Here is a 16,923-nt window from a genome sequence, read left to right on the forward strand (position 1 = left end):
GTGGTGACTAATATAAACCGAGCACTTACATGTCTCTGATAATGAATCATGAATGATATTTTCTTCTCTCCTAGGAACACCTCCTGGAAGCTAACACCGACCAGTTCCGATGTGCCATCACAGAGGAGTCCTCTGACAAAAGGGTACTTATTGTTAGATATGTTTTGTTCATAATGTGGCACATATACATCTTTGCCATGAAGGTAAGCTGAAAGCAGTTGGGCACAAAACGAATGTTAGAGGAAGTCAGCGGGTCAGGCAGTATCTGTGGAGGACATACAATGTTTAGTTTAGAGATACAGCATGGAAACAGGCCCTTCAGCCCATCACGTCAACCATCGATCACCCATTCACACTAGTTCTATGTTATTCCACATTCTCATCCACTGCCAACACACAAGAGGTTTACAGAGCAATTGACCACCAGGGGCGCCGGGGAGATGGCAGCCCTGCCGGCAGTCTGTTCATTTTTTCATCTTTTTTGTTATTTTTAGCGTTTGTTAAAAGTTTGTTTTAATGTACTTCGGTTTGTTTTATGTGGGGGGAGGGGGGAGGGGATCGGGGGAAACTTTTTTTCAAGTTCCTACCTTGCCGGAGATGTGATCAATTTTCGGATCACATTCTCCGGGCTCTGCGGCCTACCATCGCTGGAGCTGGAGGCCTCCTCAGACTGTCGTGAGCCCCACCGCAGGGCGTGGACTTAACATCGGAGTGGATCCCTTGCCTGGGATCGCTCCCACCGTGGCCTGCAGACTTTACCATCAAGAGCTGGCAGTCTCGGGAGAAGCTAGTCGGGAAGCTCCAACGCCACAGATGGTTCGACCAGCCCCGACGCAAGGTTCGATAGCCCGGCGCGGGGGAACTGATAACCCCCCGATGCTGGAGCTGAACACCTCGACGCAGAGGGCCCGAACGCCGCCAGCTAGGAGTCAAGACCGTCCCGTCAACGGGGGGCTTAAGGCCCCGACCGAGGAATAACAAAAGGAAGGACTTGAACTTTATTTCGCCTTCCATCACAGTGAGGAATGTGTAGGAGTCACTGTGGTGGATGTTCATGTTAAAATGTGTTTTTGAGTCTGTTGCTTTTAATTGCATGACTGACCTGGCCAGTGAAATTCCTCGTTTGTTGCAAAACATACTTGGCGAATAAAATCTGATTCTGATTCTGATTCTGAATTAACCTTAGTTTTATTTTTAGAGTTTTAGTTTTAGAGAAACAGCATGGAATCAGGCCCTTCAGCCCACCAAATCCCTGCTGACCATCCATCACCTGTTCACACTAGTTCTATGTTATCCCACTTTACACACTGCAGGCAATTCACTGAGGCCAATTAACCTACAAACCTGCACGTCTTTTGGGATGTGGGAGGAAACTGAAGCATTGGGAGGACACACATGAACAAAGAGGAGCATGCAAACTCTGCACTCAAACAGCACTCAAAGTTAGGATTGAACCTGGATCTCTGGTTCTGTGAGCAGCCAGCCCAAGAATCCATTTGGCCCACAAAATCCATACTAGCCCTGTAGAAACCAGTCCCTTCAGCGCACAACACCCATTCTAGCACTCCAGAAAGCCCCCCCAACGGGTCCCCCTTAGTCTAGTACCATTATATAAATATATACACACATGGATAAATAAACAGATAAAGTGCGAATAAACAGATAATGAGCTATTAATGTTCAGAGTTTTGTTTGAGTTTAGTTTAATAGCCTGATGGCTGTGGGGAAGTAGCTATTCCTGAACCTGGACGTTGCAGTCTTCAGGCTCCTGTAATTTCTACCTGAAGATAGCGGGGAGATGAGTGTGTGGCCAGGATGGTGTGGGTCCTTGATGATGCTGCCATCCTTTTTGAGGCAGCGACTGCGATAGATCCCCTCGATGGTAGGAAGGTCAGAGCCGTTGATGGACTGGGCAGTGTTTACTACTTTTTGTAGTCTTTTTCGCTCCTGGGCGCTCAAGTTGCCGAACCAAGCCACGATGCAACCGGTCATACTGCTCTCTACTGTGCACCTGGAGAAGTTAGAGAGAGTCCTTCTTTACATACCGGCTCTCCGTAATCTTCTCAGGAAGTAAAGGCGCTGATGTGCTTTCTTTATAATTGCATCAGTGTTCTCGGACCAGGAGAGATCTTCAGAGATGTGCACGCCCAGGAATTTGAAGCACTTGACCCTTTCCACCATCGACCCGTTGATATAAACGAGACTGTGGGTCCCCATCCTACCCCTTCCAAAGTCCACAATCAGTTCCTTCGTTTTGCTGGTGTTGAGGGCCAGGTTATTGTGCTGGCACCATTTGGTCAGTCGGTCAATCTCTCTTCTATACTCGGACTCGTCCCCATCAGTGATACGTCTCACAACAGTGGTGTCGTCAGCGAACTTGATGATGGAGTTCGCACTATGACCGGCTACACAGTCGTGAGTATAGAGTGAGTACGGCAGGGGGCTGAGCATGCAGCCTTGAGGTGCTCCCGTGCTGATTGTTTTCACCTTTCCACCAATACGAACAGTCTGTGGTCTGTGAATGAGGAAGTCGAGGATCCAATTGCAGAGGGATGCGTAGAGACCCAGTTCTGCGAGTTTGGTAACCATCTTGGAGGGGATGATTGTATTAAATGCCGAGCTGTAATCAATGAATAACAACCTGACATATGAGTATTTGTTGTCCAAATGGTCCAGAGCGGAGTGGAGAGCCAGCGAGATCGCATCCACCGTTGGTCTGTGTGGCGGTAAGCGAACTGCAGTGGATCCAGGTTTTTGTCGAAGTAGGAGTTGATTTGCACCATGATCAACCTCTCAAAGCATTTCATCACCACCGACGTTAGTGCCACTGGTCGATAGTCGTTGAAGCACGTCACCTTGCTCTTCTTGGACACCCGTATAATTGATGCCCTTTTAAAGCAGGTGGGAACCTCACACCTCAGAAGTGAGAGGTTGAAAATGTCCGTAAAAACTCCAGCCAGTTGGTCCGCACAGGTTTTTGGAACACGACCGGGAATACCATCAGATCCAAGCGCTTTTCGAGGATTCACCCCTCTGAAGAATTTTCTGACATCGGCCTCTGTGACTGTGACTGAAATACCATCACAGTGAATGGGGGCTCAAGAAGGCACATCAGTGTTCTCCCCATCAAATTGTGCATAAAATGCATTGAGCTCGTCAGGGAGTGATGCTACACCGACATTCGAGCTACCTCCTGATTTTGCCTTTTAGGAGGTGATTGCATTCAGGCCCCGCCACAGCTGCCGAACAACCTCCAGCTTGGAGCAGAAGCCCCTTTTGGCCTTTTTGATGGCCTTACCAAGGTAGTATCTGAACTTCTTGTAGACCACTGTATCATCAGACGTGAATGTCCGATGTGTCAGGTCTTCAGAAGCTTGTGGATCTCAAAGTTCATCCAAGCCTTATGATTGAGAAACACTCAGAAGGGTTTTGTAGGGATGCAGTCCTTCTGTCTCCTGTCTTTGTGTATGTTTCTCTCTTTTTATCTTCTGCAAATAAAATAGTAGTTCTGTTAGTTTATTTACTACAGTGATAAATTAGCTGCTTCTGAATTTGATCACTAGTTACAGATTTAAATCCTGGGCTGTATTTCACCAGACCTCCTGGAGCACAGCCACAGGGATAACTCATTGTCATGATTTGTTTCATGGTCTACAGATCATGCAGCCTTAACTCTACACTGCAGAGAATGTGAAAGAGGCATCTTAGAAAGTGAAACACAATAAGCTGGAGCAACTCCATGGGTTAGGCAACACCTGTGGAGGGAATGGGCAGGCGACGTTTCGGGTCCAGACTTATTGTAGTGGGGGAGAGGAAGGTGGAAAAGAGAGGTTGGGGCAGGACAAAGACTGGCAAATGATAGGTGGACACAGGTTAGGGGAGGTTGGATTGACAGATGGGTGGAATAATGCCTCTGTCCCACTTAGGAAACCTGAACGGAAACCTCTGGAGACTCCACCCAAGGTTTCCGTGAGGTTCCCGGAAGTTTTTGTCAGTCTCTCTAATGGTCGAAAGTGGTTTCCGCTTCTTCTATGTTCCAGCGATTATTTAAAAAAATTAAAAACCGGCGCGACTAAAAATAGGTTGCCGGAGGTTGCAGGTGGTTGCCGGAGGTTACAGGTAGTGGAAGGTAATACCACCGGCAACCACCTTCAACTAGCATCGCAACCGGCTTTGACTAAAAAATTACCGATTTTTAAAACGCAACCTATTTTTAGTCGTGGCCGGTTTTGAATTTTTTTAAATAATCCCTGGAACATAGAAGAAACGGAAACCACTTTTGACCATTAGGGAGACTGACAAAAACCTCCGGGAACCTCCGGGAACAGCACGGAATCCTTGGGTGGGGCGCAAAGTCTCCAGAGGTTTCTATTCAGGTTTCCTAAGTGGGACAGAGGCATTACTGACACAGGGACAAAAAGGTGTTAGCTAAGGGGAGGAGGAGTGAAATATAAAGCCAGAGAGAGGGATATAGATGGAAGGGGACAGTGGGGAGGAGAGAGATGGGAAATAAAAGGAAAATTAGGGACCCGGAGATGGGAGATCAGTGTACAAAGGAGTGGAATGTTGCAGGTTGACTGGGGGCAGGTGGGAGATAGTGGAAGAAATGGAATGCGCAGGAAAAATAGTGGGGATTGTGTGGGAAAGTACTTGAAATTGGAGAATTGAAATTGACCTGGTTGGGAGACTGGACAGGGAAGTGACAGATGGAACACAGAGTAGCAAAGTGTGGAGTCATGCATTTTGGTAGTAGGAATAAAGGCTAGTTTCTAAATCGGTGTTGCAAAGGGACTTGGGACTGCTGGTGCAGGATTCCCAAAAAGTTAATTTGCAAGTCAAATCGATAGTAAGGAAGGCAAATGCAATAGTCCTTATTTCAAGGGGACCAGAATTCAAAAACAGAGATGTAATGCTGAGGCTTTATAAGGTGCTTGTCAGGCCGAATTTGGAGTATTGTGAGCAGTTGTGGGCCCCATATCTGAGGAAGGATGTGCTGGCTCTGGAGAGGGTCCAGGGGAGGTTTAAGAGAATGATCCCAGGAATTATTGGGTTACCATATGATGAGCCTTGGATGGCACTGGGCCTGTACACGCTGGAGTTGAGAAGGATGAGGGGGAACCTCATTGAAACTTAGCAAACAGTGAAAGGCTTGGATCGAGTGGATGTGGAGAGGATGTTTGCACCAGTGAGAGTGTCTAGGACTAGAGGCCATAGCCTCAGAATAAAAGGACATACCTAAAGGAAGATGAGGAGGAATTTATTTAGTCAGAGAGTGGTGAATCTGTGGAAACTGCTATCACTTATGAACTTAGGAACTTCTGAATTCAACGTTCATACCACTGGGTTGTAAGCTACCCAAGCAAAATATGAAAATATGCTGTTCCTCCAGTTTGCATGTGGCCTCACTCTGGGAATAGAGGAGGCCCAGGACAGGAAGGCCCAGGACAGGAAGGTCGGTGTGGGAATGAGAAAGGGAATTTTTGTTGTGCTCATGATTCCAGTGTCTGCAGTTCCTTGCGTCTCCTGAAGGGGTGTTTAAGTAAAATGGCCGTCCTGGTCTCGAGTGTTTCTGCTATAAAGAGAGGCTAGGTTTGGCCCACATCTCACTAAATCTTTCCTATCTATGTACCGATCTAAACTTCTTTCAAATGTTGTAATTCTACCTGCCTCAACTACCTCCTCTGGCAGCTTGTTCCATACAGCCACAACCCTCTGAGTGAAACAATTGCCTCTCATATTCCTATTTAATCTTGCCCCTCTTACCTTAAACCTATGTCCATCTGGTTCTTGATTCACCTATCCTAGGTAAAAGACTCTGTGTATTCACATTCACGTGATTAGTTTAATATTGCATGCATGATATGCATGTTTGTTTTATGAAATCTCAACATTTAACACTATATGTTTAGCAGTGATTCATCGGTAAGGATGTAATCCCATTTATGGATCCATCAGAAGCAATGTATCTTTCACATTCGGCCTTTTAATTATACATTGATGCAAGGGATGCAATCTGACAGGGTAACAGTGTGACCCTTTTAAAAGTCTATTCCTACCACCTGCACGTGAATTATAGTCACATTATGCTGAAGTGTGTTGCCAGTGTGTTCTCTTTCGGGTTGCTATAGTTACTTACATGTCTCACTTTGCAACCCCCCACAGCGAATTATTTCTGAAATTCTGATGGAAAAAGAGGCCAAGATGAGACGGGCACCTTCAAAAGCACGGCAAGTCCCTCAACAGATGGTAAGTTGTCACGGGTTATTGTAAAACAGGTAATGGAAGTGTACCCAAGGACGGAGATTGATTACGGATGGCGTTTTGTTAAGTTCTGTAGCATCAACAGCAACAGGACATAAGAAGCTTTGAACTTGCAGGTTTATATTCCAATTCCGACTATATGTGGAGCCCTGGGTCACAGCCTTCTCTGACCACATGATTTATTTACATAACTACATGCAAACGCAGAGAGGTAAATCAACAGATAAAGCAGTAACATATGAACATATTTGCTGTAAATGCTCAAATATTGTAGATCTCTGGCTACAAAACTTGAAAGATCTGCACTGCATTTTACTGAGCAAAACAAAGCACTGGAGTATCTCAGCGGGTCAAGCAGCATCTGTGGAGGGACTGGCAAACTGTGTTTCAGGATCCTTTTAATTAATATTAAATATTTCACGTGTACTTGAAGGGACATGCCTTGTAATTCCATAGATCAAATATTAACAGGTGTGATTAGAGTCATAGAGAGTCATAGTCATGCAGCGTGGCAGCTCATTCCATACACCCACCACCCTTTGTGTAAAAAAGCTACCCCTCAGGTTCCTGTTAAATCTTCCCCCTCCTCACCTTAAACCTAAGCCCTCTGGTTCTCCCCTACTCCGGGCAAGAAACTCTGTGCCAATCTACCAATCTACTCCACTCATGATTTTGTAAACCTCTATAAAAATCACTCCTCATCCTCCAGTGTTCTAAGGAATAGAGTCCTGACCTGCTCAACCTCTCCCTAAAGTTCAGGCCCTCGAGTCCTGGCAACGTTCCCGTAAATCCTCTTTGCACCCTTTCCACCTTGACACCATCTTTCCTATAACATGGTGCCCAGAATTGAACATTTATACTCTAAATACGGCTTTACCAGCATCTTAGATAACTGCAACATGACCTCCCAACTTTTAAACGCAAATAGACAATAGACAATAGATGCAGGAGTAGACCATTTGGCCCTTCGAGCCAGCACCGCATTCAGTGATCATGGCTGATCATCCCCAATCAGTACCCCGTTCCTGCCTTCTCCCCATATGCCCTGACTTTGCTATTTTTAAGATCCCTATCTAGCTCTCTCTTGAAAGTATCCAGAGAACCTGCTTCCACCACCCTCTGAGGCAGAGAATGCCACATTCCAATACAAATGTATATGAAGACTAATGACTAATGAAGGCCAATGTACCAAAAGCCTTTTTAACCACCCTATCTAACTGTGGTGCCACTTTCAAGGAACCATGCACCTGCACTGCTAGATCCCTCTGCTCTACAACACTCCCGAGCTCTACCATTCACTGTGTAGGTCCTGCCCATGTTCGTCTTCCCAAAATGCAACACCTCACATTTCTCTGCATTAAATGCCATCAACCATTTCTCAACCCACCGGCCCAACGGATCAAGATTTTGCTGGAATTTTTGACAATCCTCTTCACTATCTACAACACCACCCACTTTAGGCTGCCGCATTTTTGGTTGGCTCAATTAAATAATTTTTGAGAAAATGTTCACCTTAGATTTGCCTCCATAAATTCGCATTCAAGTACAATGAATACTTCCAGACCTTTTGTATGTTGATACCTCACCATCACTCCCAACCCTCTGCTGAGCACAGTGCTGGAGTAACTCAGCGGGTCACACAGCATCTGTGGAGGGAATGGACAGACAATATTTCGGGTCAGGACCCTTCTTTGGACTGATTGGAGTAGGGGGGGAGGAGATGGCTTGAAAAGAGTAGGGTCGGGGCAACGCCTGGCAAATAATGGGTACATATAGGTGAGGTGGGCACAAGGAACTGCAGATGCTGGAATCAAGCATGGGGCATGAAGTGTTGTAGTGTAAGTGGGTTGGCCAGCATCTCTGGAGGACACAGATGGGTGATGTTTCAGGTTGGAAGCCTTCGTCAAACATCTTCAGGTGGGGATGGGGGTGGAGAGGTGTCAATGGGCACATGGATGGAGTAAAGCGACAAAGGCTAGAGGTGAAAAGGAGACAAAAGCGTGACAGACAAGGAGAGGTGAAGAGGAGTGAAATGTGAAGCCAGAGGGAGGAATATAGTTGGAAGGAGATTAGGGAGAGGGAGGGAGGGAAAGAAAGAGAGGGGAATAAAAGGGAAATGAAGGGGTCTAGATGGGAAACTAGTGAATGGAGGGAAAGGAGCAGGGTGATTGGGGCTGGATATCGTTTCCCTCCCACCCCTCCTCCTCTTCGTGTCTTGCTCAGAACGCCAGCATCTACAGTTCCTTGTGTCTCTGAGTTTCACTGAAATTTGTTACACTCGAGTAAAGTTCCATGAGCTTCGACCAGCAGTGTTCTGAGGGGTGGTTCACCTTCACGACTCCTTATTCTTGCCCTGTTCCAACCTTCTCACCACACAATGAGCACACAATAAACAGGGCAGCACAGTGGTGTAACTGGTAGAGCCGTTGCCACACAGCGCCAGAGGCCCAACTTCGATTCTGACCTCGGGTGCTGCCTGTGTGGAGTTTGCACATTCTCCCAGTTACTGTGTGGCTTTCCTCCCACATCACAAAGCCGTGCAGGTTTGTAGGTCAATTAGCCTCGTAAATTGCTCCAGTACAAAGAGAGGGTGTCCCATAATTTTATATACTTCTATCGGTCTCTCATCAACCTCAGGCATTCCACAGAAAACAGTCCAAGTCTGCCAACCTCGGCTTGTAGCTAATACCCTCTAATCAAGGCATAATTCTGGTGAAACCTCTGCATCTTTTCCAAAGCCATCACATCCTTCCTGTAATGGGGCGACCAGAACTGCACGCAATACTCTAAATGCAGCCTAACCAAAGCCTTACAATGCTGCATCATGACTTCCTGACTTTTGATCTCAATGCCCCAACAAATGAAGGTCAGGCATAGCTTTGTGGAAGGAATGATAAGGGCGAGAAGATGGGATTCATGTTATCTAAATAGGGAGAGATCGTAGAGCTCTGAGACACAGAGTGATTGAAGTGTTTAGTTTTGAGTTTAGTTTAGTTTAGAGATATAGCTCGGAAACAGGCCCCGTCGGCCCACCGAGTCTGCAACGACCAGTGATCCCCGCACACTAACACTGTACTACACTACACGCACTAGGGACAACTTACAGTTATGCCAAGCTAATTAACCTACAAACCTGTACGTCTTTGGAGTGTGGGAGGGAACTGAAGATCTCGGGGAAAATCCACGCGGTCATGGGGAGACATAATAAACTCCATACAGACAGCACCCATAATCGGGATCGATCCCGGGCCCCAGCGCTGCAAGCGCTGTAAGGCAGCTACTCTACTGCTGTGCCACTAAGCCACCCTGTTGTGGTACATTACTTGGTGAAGGCTGCAGAGCTGATACAACAAGTAACCAGGCACATAACAGAGTTCTTATTTATTGCTCAAGTAATTGAACACAAAAGCAGAGAGGTTATGCTTTGATTATATGGGGAGGTTGTGATTCATTTAGATAAGACTACATCTGGACAATTGTGTACATTTTGGTATAATTAAGGAAGAATGCCGTCGTCTTGGAAGCAACTCAGATAAGGATTACAAACCTAATTCCTGGAAAGGGTGTGGAAAGGTCAGACAGGTTTGGTCTGTCGGAAAAATGCTGAAAAGCAGGACCTCCAGGGTTGTTATCTCCGGTTTGCTTCCAGTTCCTCGTGCTGGCGAGAGCAGGAACAGGGAGATACGGGACCTGAACGTGTGGCTGAGGAACTGGTGCACGGGGCAGGGATTTAGATTCTTAGATCACTGGGATCTGTTTTGGGGTAAGGGGGAATTGTACAAAAGGGACGGATTGCATCTTAACAGGTGTGAGACCAGCATTCTGGCAGGCAGGTTTGCCACAGCTACACGGGTGGTTTTAAACTGAATAAGGGGGGTGGGGTGTTGAATGGGATAGTGGAGGGTGGAGTTAAAGGGAAAGGGTTTCTTAAATGTGTGAGCGTAGAGAGAGAGGGGTGTAAAATGAGGGTAGAAGCAATAGGTAGCAAGGTGAAAAGTAAAAGGGGCAGGCAGACAAAACCAGGGCAAAAATCAAAAAGGGCCACTTTTCAACATAATTGTATAAGGGGTAAGAGTGTTGTAAAAACAAGCCTGAAGGCTTTGTGTCTCAATGCAAGGAGCATTCGTAATAAGGTGGATGAGTTGAATGTGCAGATAGCTATTAATGATTATGATATAGTTGGGATCACGGAGACTTGGCTCCAGGGTGACCAAGGCTGGGAGCTGAACATCCCGGGATATTCAATATTCAGGAGGGATAGAGAGAAAGGAAAAGGAGGTGGGGTAGCGTTGCTGATTAGATTAACGCAATGGAAAGGAAGGACATTAGTTTGGAGGATGTGGAATCGGTATGGGTAGAGCTGCGAAACACTAAGGGGCAGAAAACGCTGGTGGGTGTTGTGTACAGGCCACCTAACAGTAGTAGTGAAGTTGGAGATGGTATCAAACGGGAAATTAGAAATGCGTGCGACAAAGGCAAAACAGTTATAATGGGTGACTTCAATCTACATATAGATTGGGTGAATGAAATTGGCAGGGGTGCTGAGGAAGAGGATTTCTTGGAATGTATGCGGGATAGTTATCTAAATCAACATGTAGAGGAACCAACGAGAGAGCAGGCTATTTTAGACTGGGTATTGAGTAATGAGGAAGGGTTAGTTAGCAGTCTTGTTGTACGTGCCCCCTTGGGCAAGAGTGACCATAATATGGTTGAGTTCTTCATTAGGATGGAGAGTGACATTGTTAATTCAGAAACAATGGTTCTGAACTTAAAGAAAGGTAACTTTGAGGGTATGAGACGTGAATTGGCCAAGATTGACTGGCAATTAATTCTAAAAGGGTTGACGGTGGATATGCAATGGAAGACATTTAAAGACTGCATGGATGAACTACAAAAATTGTTCATCCCAGTTTAGCAAAAGAATAAATCAGGAAAGGTAGCACATCCGTGGATAACAAGGGAAATCAGGGATAGTATCAAAGCGAAGGATGATGCGTACAAATTAGCCAGAAAAAGCAGCATACCGGAGGACTGGGAGAAATTCAGAGACCAGCAGAGGAGGACAAAGGGCTTAATTAGGAAAGGAAAAATAGATTATGAAAGAAAACTGGCACGGAACATAAAAACTGACTGCAAAAGTTTTTATAGGTATGTGAAAAGAAAGAGATTAGTTAAAACAAATGTAGGTCCCTTGCAGTCAGAAACAGGTGAGTTGATCATGGGGAACAAGGATATGGCGGACCAATTGAATAACTACTTTGGTTCCGTCTTCACTAAGGAAGACATAAATAATCTGCCGGAAATAGCAGGGGACCGCGGGTCAAAGGAGTTGGAGGAATTGAGTGAAATCCAGGTTAGCCGGGAAGTGGTGTTGGGTAAATTGAATGGATTAAAGGCCGATAAATCCCCAGGGCCAGATATGCTGCATCCCAGAGTACTTAAGGAAGTAGCTCCAGAAATAGTGGATGCATTAGTAATAATCTTTCAAAACTCTTTAGATTCTGGAGTAGTTTCTGAGGATTGGCGGGTAGCAAACGTAACCCCACTTTTTAAGAAGGGAGGGAGAGAGAAAACGGAGTCAGTTGGGGATTAAAGATGGGATAGCAGCACATTTGGAAAGTGGTGAAATCATTGGACAAAGTCAGCATGGATTTACGAAAGGTAAATCATGTCTGACGAATCTTATAGAATTTTTCGAGGATGTAACTAGTAGCGTGGATAGGGGAGAACCAGTGGATGTGGTGTATCTGGACTTCCAGAAGGCTTTCGACAAGGTCCCACATAAGAGATTAGTATACAAACTTAAAGTACACGGCATTGGGCGTTCAGTATTGATGTGGATAGAGAGCTGGCTGGCAAACAGGAAGCAAAGAGTAGGAGTAAACGGGTCCTTTTCACAATGGCAGGCAGTGACTAGTGGGGTACCGCAAGGCTCAGTGCTGGGACCCCAGCTATTTACAATATATATTAATGATCTGGATGAGGGAATTGAAGGCAATATCTCCAAGTTTGCGGATGACACTAAGCTGGGGGGTAGTGTTAGCTGTGAGGAGGATGCTAGGAGACTGCAAGGTGACTTGGATAGGCTGGGTGAGTGGGCAAATGTTTGGCAGATGCAGTATAATGTGGATAAATGTGAGGTTATCCATTTTGGTGGCAAAAAACAGGAAAACAGACTATTATCTAAATGGTGGCTGACTAGGAAAAGGGGAGATGCAGCGAGACCTGGGTGTCATGGTGCACCAATCATTGAAAGTAAGCATGCAGGTGCAGCAGGCAGTGAAGAAAGCGAATGGTATGTTAGCTTTCATAGCAAAAGGATTTGAGTATAGGAGCAGGGAGGTTCTACTGCAGTTGTACAGGGTCTTGGTGAGACCACACCTGGAGTATTACGTACAGTTTTGGTCTCCAAATCTGAGGAAGGACATTATTGCCATAGAGGGAGTGCAGAGACGGTTCACCAGACTGATTCCTGGGATGTCGGGACTGTCTTATGAAGAAAGACTGGATAGACTTGGTTTATACTCTCTAGAATTTAGGAGATTGAGAGGGGATCTTATAGAAACTTACAAAATTCTTAAGGGGTTGGACAGGCTAGATGCAGGAAGATTGTTCCCGATGTTGGGGAAGTCCAGGACAAGGGTTCACAGCTTAAGCATAAGGGGGAAATCCTTTAAAACCGAGATGAGAAGAACTTTTTTCACACGGAGAGTGGTGAATCTCTGGAACTCTCTGCCACAGAGGGTAGTCGAGGCCAGTTCATTGGCTATATTTAAGAGGGAGTTAGATGTGGCCCTTGGGGCTAAGGGGATCAGAGGGTATGGAGAGAAGGCAGGTACGGGATACTGAGTTGGATGATCAGCCATGATCATATTGAATGGCGATGCAGGCTCGAAGGGCCGAATGGCCTACTCCTGCACCTAATTTCTATGTTTCTATGTTTCTATGTATGTATCGCTGGTGTTTGGAAGAGTGACAGGACACTCAATTGAAATCCAAAAGGTCTTCACAGGTCTTAACAGGTGGGATGTGGGGAGGATATTTCTTTTTGTGGGATGGTCAGAATTATGAGTCACGGTTTCAGAAAAAAAGGGTTTACCCACTTTAGACAGATATTTTTAGGTCTCAGAACCATGGGTCATTGGAACTCAGTCTTAAAGGAAGTTAAAGGCAATCTTAAAATATTTTTACAGCTGGATAAGCAAGGAGGCGAACGATTATTCGAGGGGAGACTGCAATCAAGATCAAGATCAAGATTCAATTTAATTGTCATTTGGACCCCTTGAGGTCCAAACGAAATGCCGTTTCTGCAGCCATACATTACAAACAAATAGACCCAAGACACAACATAATTTACATAAACATCCATCACATCGCAGTGATGGAAGGCCAAAAAAACTTATCTCTCCACTGCACTCTCCCCCCCTGATGTCAGAGTCAAAGTCAAAGCCCCCGGCTGGCGATGGCGATTGTCCCGCGGCCATTAAAGCCACGCCGGGTGGTGCGAGATCGCACACCGGGTCTTGGTGTTAGAGCCCCCGGCGTGCGCTCGCAGAGTCCCGCAGCCATTCCAAGCCGCGCGGGGCGGTGATGTCAGGCCCCGCTCCAGGAGCTCTTCAACCCCGCAACTCGGGTGGGAGAAGTCGCCGCTGCGAGAGCCCTGAAAAGCGGTCTCCCCCCAGGGACCCGCGGGCTCCCAGTGCCGCCGTCCGCCAGACCCGCAGTTGCAGCCTCCGAATCTCCGGAGGTCGGGCCGCAGCAGCAGCAGCGCTCCACCACCGCTCCACCCGCTCTGGACTCGGCCAGCTCCGCGACGGTGACGGTGAGTCGTCGGCACCAGAGTCCCCGGTCTTCTCCTGTTGGAGGCCGCTCCTCGTTGCAGGCCCCAACGACAACGGAGACTCGACAAGAAAAGGTCGGGTCTTCCGTGCAGGGAGAGATTTCAAAGTTACCCCCTCCCTCCCACCCACCCCCACCCCCCCACACACACACCCCAACAAAAAATAACAAAAACTACATAGAAACATAGACAAAAAATAATATAAACGCGGACGGGCTGCAGAGGCCGCTGCTGACAAGAGTCGCGCCGCCTCCCAGGCAATCAGAGGAGGTTGCAAAGACATCAGACATGACCATACTAGTTGGCAGAACAGAATGCTCTTGACTCGTTGCACAAATGATCATTATTGACATTTGTAAAGAAGGTTTAAAACATTTCTTTTTATTTGAAAAGGAAGAATACTGTGTGGAAAAAAACATGACAATAGTGCCAAAACATAATGAGAGAAAATACCCAAGGGTCCATTGTTGTGCAAGAGGGGGATAGTATTGCTCGTTGTTGAGGTAGAATTAGGGGTTGTGTGGGTCAGTTCAAGAACATGATATCTGGAGGAAAATCACTGTTCCTGAACCTGGTGATGTGGGACTTCAGGCTTTTATACCTCCTGTCTGACGGCATCAGCGAGAAGAGGGAACGGCCCAGATGGTTGGGATCCATGTTGAAAGATGCCACCTTTTTGAGGCAGCGCCTCATGTCGATGCTTTCGATGGTGGGGAAGGCTGTGCCCATGATGGATCAGAGTCCAACATTCTCTGCAACCTCTTGCATTTCTGTGTTGGAATTGCCCCACCTGGCTGTGACACAACCAGTCAGGATAATCTGTTGGAGTATTCGGTGATGTGCTGAATATCTTTAATCTCATTAAAAAGTAGACATCGAGGACGAATCGCACCCCTGTCACTTACTCCTCTCCCCCCCGATCAGGCAAATGGTATAGAAGGGTTAAAACGCACCCCTCCATATTCAGGGACAGTTTTTTCCCAGGTGTTATCAGGCAACTGAACCATCCTATCAACAACTAGAGAGCGGTCCTGAGCTACTATCCACCTCAATGCAGACCCTCGGACTATCTTTAATTGGACTTTACTGAACTTTATGTTGCACTAAACGTTATTCCATGTGTCATATCTGTACATTGTGGATGGCACGATTGTAACCATGTATAGTCTTTCCACTGACTGGATGACATGCAACAAAAGCTTTTCGCTGCTTGGTACGTGTGACGATAAACTAAACTAATACAAAGAAGATAGTTAAACTTGTTTAACTAAGACTCCCTGTTGGATTGCAACCTTGTCGTGGTCAGGGAGCTTGTGTGTCTCAGTGACCCCTAGAGCTATGCCAGCGGGAGATTTGTCTCCTGTTAGGGTCTCTCATGCTGGACAGGTCGAAGGGTAGAGGTGAGACGAAGAGAGACCCATTGGTCCTCCAGGTTGGAGGTTGAGCACAGGGCTAACAACCCTGTCTCGTAAAGCAAATATGTTACAGAAACAGCAACTGAAGGAATCAACACTACTGAGTGGAGGACCTTCGTGGCTGCCCTACATGCCAGGAGGTAAGTAAGTAAGTAACTAAAAGTTAAATATCTGCCCTGAATTTCAGAGCCCTCTCAGCACAGTTTGGAGTGCTCTGTGTATTTTCCAGCTGAATTATTCAGCTGTGGAAATCACGATTTGCTCATCAGAAGGTGCAAACAGCTTTTCCAACACAGTTAACAACCCAGCTCAACCAGTGAGCAGCATGCACTTGGCAAGCTGATTACTGAGGGTAATTGCTGTCATGAATCTTATCGCTATAAGATCTTTGGTCATGAAGCAGTCTTCTGGGGCACTGGAGACACAAGAGACTGCAGACGCTGGAATCTTGCACAGTGGTGCAGGGGTAGAGTTGCTGCCTTACAGCGCCAGTGACCCGGACTCGGCCCACAGTAGCCAGGCCGAACATGATGACAAGTTAAACTAATCTCCTCTGTCTGCATGTGATCCATATCCCTCCATTCCCTACATGTACCCTTTTAAAAGCCTTTTAAAATTCATTGTAGTATCTGCCTCCACATCACCCATGGCAGCATGTTCCAGGCACTTACTACCTACCCACTGTAAATAAAACTTGCCCCACACATCCCCTTTACACTTGCCTCCCCGAACTTTAACACTATGCCTTTTATTCTTTTGACATTTCCACTATGAATTTATATCTCTGCCTCATAATTTTATAAACTTCTATCAGGTCTCCCCTCAGCCTTTGATGTACTTGAGATATCTGAATCAATTTAATCTTACACTGAAAATCACCACTGCTTGACATTTGTTTGAGTGTAATTTTTATAGGAAATGCTGGCTCAAATTTCACCTTTTATCTCAGCAAGGTTTAGGATTCATCTGCTTGCTGCAATGTCATTGCAAAGTTCAAACAGCATCAATAGCCCCAAAATGTGCGTGTTACTGAAAGGAATTTTGAGCTCAAGAGTCTTGAACTGGGATGCAAACAACTGTGATCCAACTGAAGACAATGATGTCAGATGCCAAGGCATTATGAGAATGATCCCAGGGATGATTGGGTTAATGTATGATGAGCGTTTGATAGCTCTGTGCCTGTATTTGCCAGAGTTTAGAAGGATGAGGGGAAGACCTCATTAAAACTTACCGAATAGTGAAAGGCCGGGATGGAGTGACAATAGACAATAGGTGCAGGATTAGGCCATTCGGCCCTTTGAGCCAGCACCGCCATTCAATGTGATCAAGGCTGATCATCCACAATCAGTATCTCGTTCCTTCCTTCTCCCCATATCCCCTAACTCTGCTATCTAGCCCTATCTAGCT

General features: G+C 46.2%; 1 protein-coding gene across 2 annotated transcripts in view; it reads left to right on the top strand.

The window, feature by feature from the left end:
- Nucleotides 1-16,923, top strand: part of cfap99 (cilia and flagella associated protein 99) — an 88,013-nt gene that overhangs the window by 45,326 nt on the left and 25,764 nt on the right. For both annotated transcript variants that reach the window (XM_055632266.1, XM_055632267.1), the window contains exons 8-9: nt 75-143; nt 6,163-6,246. In XM_055632266.1, coding sequence (XP_055488241.1) covers nt 75-143; nt 6,163-6,246 — 153 coding nt within the window. The remainder of the gene's footprint in view (nt 1-74; nt 144-6,162; nt 6,247-16,923) is intronic.

Source organism: Leucoraja erinacea, chromosome 3, assembly GCF_028641065.1.
Source record: "Leucoraja erinacea ecotype New England chromosome 3, Leri_hhj_1, whole genome shotgun sequence".
NCBI classification, from domain to species: Eukaryota; Metazoa; Chordata; class Chondrichthyes; order Rajiformes; family Rajidae; genus Leucoraja; species Leucoraja erinaceus.